Consider the following 6960-nt stretch of genomic DNA (forward strand, 5'->3'; position numbering starts at 1 on the left):
GTGCATAAACTCGAAAGCAATAGTTTATGCAAACTTTAGGGCACAAAAATTGTATTATAGGGCATTCGTAAATAGATAATAAGTAATTGCACTGTTAATTGTACTCAGACAACGGAATTATGAATAAAGGAAAAAATAGCAGGCTCTTATATAAACTTACTTACTGCAAAAGTTTCAGGGGATGTAAGATCCAAACAGACCTGTGACGATAAGAAAGCACCTGTGAGAATAATATTACCATTTAAGGACCAGAGATCAGCGAATTCTGTGCGAAGACAACTTGGAGAATTAAGTCGCAAAATCGGAAAAGATATACATCCCGTGTACACAAGCCGAAAGATCGGATCTAAAATCAAGACAAAAGAAAGCAAACCCCCTATTGTTAACCAACAATGTGTTGTTTACCATTTCAAGTGTAATCTGTGCGATGCGGATTATGTCGGCTACACATGCCGACACCTGTATCAACGCATTGAAGAACATAAGGGATCTGCCATCGAGAAACACGTCAGAGATCAACATGGGAGGGACCCAAGGGACATATCTCGTAGTTTCAAGATCTTACGGAAGTGCCAGAGCAAATTTGACTGCTTAATTTATGAGATGCTTTTTATAAGAGAACTAAAGCCAACTTTGAACACGCAGTCTGACTCCATCCGTGCAAAGTTATTTTTATAGCTCTGAGTATTTCATATATTCTTTTGTAAAGCTTTAGTCCTATTGTTATCTAGCCTTTTTTAATTTTTTTAATTTTTATCACTTACCTTTTGTAACGCTTAGTACATGTTTCCACATTTTTATCGCTTTTAATATTCTCACGTGTGATTTTACTTCTTATAGGCAAAGTTTTATTCACTTTTTTTCAAACTTGAAAATGATCTCAGCGAGATCGAAACGTCGGAAAATTTTATCGCTTGTTTTTATCGTAAAATGTATTTCGAAGAAACTACTTACTTATATAAACACAATTTTTATGTCGCAGGAAAATCTATAAACGGGTCATTTTGTTAAACAGAAAATGGTATCCTGTGAAGGCCTTACATATCCTTGCAGATAACTTCGACCAAACGGTTTTTTGAATGCCTCTACTAGTACTAAATACAACAATAGTGGTGACTCCATAATACATGTACAGTGCATCACTGATTAATATGAAATTAGAAATAACGAAATTTTAATATGTATTTATTTGTATGACTACTTGCACTTGACTTTTATCATTATAAATGAAAATATAGACCAGTTTTGATATATTAGAATTCTAGCTTGGCTACAAGGGGATAAAAAAAACGGAAATTTCCTCCAGGCTTATATATAAATAAGTAACCGATATTTTTTTATTCCCCTGAGTTTCGTTGCCAAGCTAGATTTCATACATCGAAATTGGAGTAAGAAACAAAGGACGAGGCTCATAGGCCTCTCCGCAAGTTCTCGGCAACTTTTCGATTTTCGAGCATTTTTTCCATCCGAAGCGAATTTTTCTGCCTTTTTTAACTTGATCTCTATGAAACGAGAGACATTTTCTGTTGTCATTGAAAGTCACGCGAGCAAAAAGCACAGAAATGTCCTGGGAATTAAGCTTACGCTTGATTGGTCATTGTCTCTCGCTCCATGCCGGAATGTATCGCGGACCTTCCGCCGGTGAGTAACTTTTGAGCAGCTTTAATTTTTTGAAAAAAAAATCATCTTTCGAGGCACTTTGAGCAAAATTTCGTGCACCTTGTTGATCATTTACTGGCAACTTGTGGACAGGCCAAGAGACTGGAACGTCTCTCTACCTAAGAAGCTGATAGCTTACTTGGATAGAAAGGGCTCCATTTCGGTCAATGTACCGCCGCTTTGCCTCGTCTAGTGGCAAGAAGTCTTCCCATCCCAAAGGTGAGTTGGGATGTAGCCATCTTTTTTCTGGTGTCCGCTTCAGGAAGACGTCCCTCCCATTCCGCAGAGCAACACTGTCAGATTCAAGAGACAAGAAATAATGCCTTTAATAATAACGTAATTAAATGGTTGCTTTGTTGCTGATGATTATGTATTTATTTATTTTTTGACTTTATGTTACGTCTTGCTTTGATTTATGATGGTTTTGTGGTTATGAGCCATACCTCCCACCTCTGTGACCCAGCTTCCACTCTGGCCTCGGGGTCGTATGTGGGCTGAGTTTCAGTCGATCTCAATCTGACTCCGACGATTTTTCTCCGGGTACTTCTGTTTTCCTCCCTCGTCAAAATCGACTCCAGATCAGTAACATCCGGGCGGATACCCTCGTATAGGGATAACCTCTGGTATTTCTCCCTTTCATTGTATTGAATGAATAAAGTTGGTATTATAATCTCAAACGTTTTACCTATACAGGTCTGTCATTTCTCTGAAACATACCTTATGTTTAGACAAAGAGGAGTTGCCCCTTGAGAGCAAATAAACACTCCCATGCTCCCAGTGGCAGACATCTTTGGTACCAGGATTGCTCTCAAAGGAGAGAAAACTGGACTTTAAATCCCGACCGCTGGGCCCAGATCGTCTGTCAAATTTTGAAAGTTGTAAATTTACGACGTAAATAGGGATAACCATAGAAATTGAACTTTGTACTCGCATTCAGCTAATTGAATGAACGGCGTAATATTACGTTGAGATTTTACGACGTAATGTTACGTGACTATAATTTTACGTTGCGTAATTACGACGTGAATTAGGTTGCCTATGAAAATTACGTCGTAATTTTACGAATTGATATTTACTGCTTATATTCTCGGCACGTCCAGGTGACGGTAACAAACTTTAATAGGAAGCGCAAAGATTACGACGTAACATTTATGGCGTAATCTTTTCTACTGTAATATGACCCCCTGGACTTGTCAAAGGTATCTGTACGTCCAAAATGTGCTCAAAGTGTTTTGAGCAGTAATTAACGCCATAGTTTTCTACGGATAATGAATGTGACTAACTAATATTTATGAAAAAAATGGGACCAGAAAAGCTAGTCCAGATAATCGCGAAATCCGGATAATCGAGGTTAGTTTAACAGGGCTATAAGGGAGAGTACAGTTATTTCTATTGTAATTATGCACCCTAAAATAAAGTGTTCTAAAGTGTTCGAATGTACCATTTATATTTTCTCAAAGAAACAAGTCGCACATAAATTCTATGTCAAGAACCTCTTTTATCTGTATAAGCACTAACCGTCCCTTACGTCAAGTCTGGGATAACGAGATATTTTCTCTCTGTCATGTTTAGTGTTTAGTGCTATACTTTACCGGAAAACTTTATATATCTTTCATTACGTTTTCAAATCAACATCAGAATGTCCGATCAAAAGCAATGGCATTATATCCATCAAAAAATGTCGCAAGACCTTAAACGTAGAATCAATGCATTTTGCAGCGAAAAAATATCCAAACATAAACTTTCTTGCGAAAGGGTTGAAGGAAGAATTGCTGGAGATATAGGCTTCTCACCTCCTCCTTTTTTTATCATCAGGTATAACTTGATGGAGATGTGCTGGCAAGAGATCCCAGTACTCCGCCCTGATTTCGTAAATATTTCCAAGAGGCTGCGCTCGTTCATCGAAGGAGAGGTCAGTAACAAGACGTTTTCAAAGTGCTATTTTTTTCTTTCTTTTTCTTTTTTCTTTTCTTTTCTGTTTTTTTTTTTTTGTTTTTTTTTCATGCGCCATGCATAAAGACTGACATTTTTGCCAAGGCGTTGCTTGGAGCGAGCTCCGTTTTCTTGGAAACAGATATTAATACCACATATGTTTGGGATATTTTTGTCGAGCCCTGCTGGGCTAGGCAGTTTATTTAAAACCAGCATGGTACCTTCTAAGAAATAACCAAATGTAGAAGGCATGATTCCAGCAAAGGTGAGGGCACACCCGCCATCCACAAGAAACTAAGAAAAGAGGAGGGGAAAATGATCTTGACTCTCTTGAATTAGTTACTGAAGGAGGCCCTACGCCTGTCTTCTGCACTGGATAAGAGCTAGAGAAAGTCCCGGATGACAGGAATGCCCCAAGTGCATCGTGGGAAATGATTAATTAAACATGTCACACTCCACGTAAATCCATTTAATTTTCTCTGGGCAATAAACTCCTTTTTTTTTGAATGTCCAGTTTTAGCGATTATTATAATAATAAGGTTGCAACGGGTTCTAGGAAGATGATAAATGAAGGGAACGTTGGATGGGATTTTTTTCTGAATGACAAACCATGGTTTCATTTTTACTTTTATGAACGGGAAGAAGGGAAACTCGGCGACATCAGTGCAATTGCTAAAGGTGGAACTGAGAGATGAAGTTGGCTTATTTGGAAGTTGTTTCTGTACATGTAAAATGGTGTAATAAATTGAGTTAAGTGCTACGTAAAGTCAAATTCAAATTAGAATGCTACTATTTCTTTAGGGCTACCCACTCTGACAGGTTTTCAAAATTCTACAAAAAGTATTTATTCCCTGTGGCGTTATATATCAATTTTTACCTATTCACACTGGATCGTTCGAAACCTATATAGGCAACTTGATTCAATATCCTATCCATGTCATCATTTTCCTCTTCAAATATCTGTGTGTTAACTCTTTACGAGAAACGCGTGAGGTTTCAAGTGTTTTATCGTCGGAGTTTTTGGTCACTTTGTTGTGGGTGATGGGCATAAAGACGTTTCTAGGATGAATTTCAGTTTTGTTGATTACAATTTATTTCAAGCCAAAAAAATAAAGAAAAAGAAGTAAAAACTAATTGCATGATACTGAGGAAACCTTTCTTATTTCTATATGTTGCAGTACCTCCCGTTGGTGGACGAATCAAAGTACGATGGAGCAAAATACTCAGGAGTTGAGGACGTGGGTGCAGAAACTGAAGATGACGCAAGAGCAGTTCGTGGGGCCACAAATGCAAAGGCCTCAACAAGAAAGTGGTCAAGTCTGAAATTATAAAAGCTAGCTGAAGTAGTTGTCATTCAGTAACAGTACTAGTTTTTAGAGTCAGAGAAAATGTGAAATTCAAAAGCTAGTCCTAATTCATATTTGGGTCGATTAAAAAAAGGCGTAGACAATCAGACAGACAACCCTAACACACAATTTTGTTCTCATGTCGTAAACTCCAAAAGACCACGGAATCGATCAGTCTCAGTTTTATTCCAGACTAACTAAATGAGAAATTATTGTGACATGTTTTGTCAATCACTATCGACATCTGTGCTAATGCAGAACAAAGCAATATCTTTTTGCCTTCATCAGTCAATATTGTTTAGAATATTCATTAGTACAACAATTGCTACAATAATTAATTGCTTTGCGAAGTAAAATATAAACAAACCCGACAAGGTTTGACAATCGTTAGCTAGCGATCATAAGCAGAACGTTTTCCAAGATTTTGTAGGCACTAGCAGTAGTTTATTTTGGAAACCTAAATCGAAATCCAGTGTGATCATCAACGAGTATTCGGTATGATTGATGCTGGCTTTTTAATCCTACTACAACAGCGGCATCGAAAAGTGGTAGAAAAATATCCTGTTGATTGAGGAGGAAACAAAATATATTCAGGAGAGGAATCATACGGCAAGGGGCTTAAGATTACATCGAGTCACGTAGGTGTGGCATGGAAGAGAAGATGCTGGAGTATTAGTAGGCTTTATCAGGGTGTAAAAACACTGGTTAACTCAGTAAGTCCTTGCTTAATAGTGGCCTAGCTAAACATAATCGATCATTTGGCTTCTCCTCTTAATTGAGGGGGAAACAAAATATATTCAGGAGAGCAATAATACAGCAAGAGGCTTAAGATTATTTCAATTCACGTATGTGTGGCACGAAGGAGATGTAGGAGTATTAGTACGCTATATCAGGGTGTATAAACACTCCTTAACTCAGTGACCCCTTACTTAATAGTGGTCCAGCTAAACATAACCAGTCATTTGGCGTCTCCTCTTAATTGAGGGGGAAACAAAATACATGTAGGAGAGAAATCATCATTTTTTAGAAAGGAAGCTCGCGAACCCTTTTTATGTTTAGTCAAACATACTATAGTTGCAAAAGAAGAGTTGTCATTGTTGCACTTTAAAGTGCTTTGCTATTAACCTTTAGGGTTTTGAGATGTTAATCTCCGCTTACTTGCTTGGAACGTAACCGCCATTTCAGCTTTTGCTTACTCACGGCTTTCAAAAAGACCTTCGACGATGCGAGCAAAGTGATTTCGTTCTAAAGTTACCTACATATAATTTCAAGAAAGAAAGTACAAAACTTGAGGAAATTCCCAAAAAAATGAAAAAATATATAATTAATATAAATAGTGGGACCTGATAGACAAACTGACGTAACAGTGTAAACATTTCTTAGAGTCAATCAGTCAAACTAAAGTAAATTTGGTAAACGAAACGGTCTTGTGCTGTCTTGTCTGTAAATGAAACTGCCCTATGAAATGAATTTATATATTAAATGCGGGTTATAGACAAAAGAGGGAAGTGACCCTCGCTCTTACCTGGACAATTTAAATTAAAAGATCATTTTACAGTTCTGTGCTAAGTTTCCAGGCCTTTGAATGAAAGCCAGGCTGGAGTTGACCTTCCTTTGATACAATCCCCGTTGATTTCTTTATTTAAATCATGCTGTAATGCTGACGAGTCTCTATTTACATAGGAAAAGCAGTTAGGTTTGTATCAAAGCAAGGTCAACTCCAGCCTTGCTTTTATTCCAAGGCCCTTTTCACAGTTAGTTTTTCTCATTTGCATTACAATCTAATTTAACGTGGAGGCGAGGCAATTTCGGGCTATTTTGTAGTTTTCAACCCGAAATTGCCTCGCATCCAGGTTAGATTGCATTGGAATGCAAATGAGAAAAACTAACCCTGAAAAGGGCTAATAAGGCCGATTTACACGGTACGACTTTGTCGCATGCGACAACGGCTTACGACATGATTTACCATTGTTGTGTACGACAGAAAAAATGTCGTAGCATTTTAAAACATGTTTTAAAATGC

At 37.6% G+C, this 6960-nt stretch overlaps 1 protein-coding gene across 1 annotated transcript in view; it reads left to right on the plus strand.

The window, feature by feature from the left end:
• Positions 1–6384, plus strand: part of LOC138003802 (tyrosine kinase receptor Cad96Ca-like) — a 24007-nt gene extending 17623 nt beyond the window's left edge. The window contains exons 8-9 of the mRNA XM_068850045.1: positions 3475–3571; positions 4770–6384. Of these exons, the coding sequence (XP_068706146.1) occupies positions 3475–3571; positions 4770–4922 (250 nt within the window). The 3' untranslated portion in view covers positions 4923–6384. The remainder of the gene's footprint in view (positions 1–3474; positions 3572–4769) is intronic.
• The last annotated feature ends 576 nt before the right edge of the window (positions 6385–6960 follow it).

Source organism: Montipora foliosa, chromosome 5 (assembly GCF_036669935.1).
Source record: "Montipora foliosa isolate CH-2021 chromosome 5, ASM3666993v2, whole genome shotgun sequence".
NCBI classification, from domain to species: domain Eukaryota; kingdom Metazoa; phylum Cnidaria; class Anthozoa; order Scleractinia; family Acroporidae; genus Montipora; species Montipora foliosa.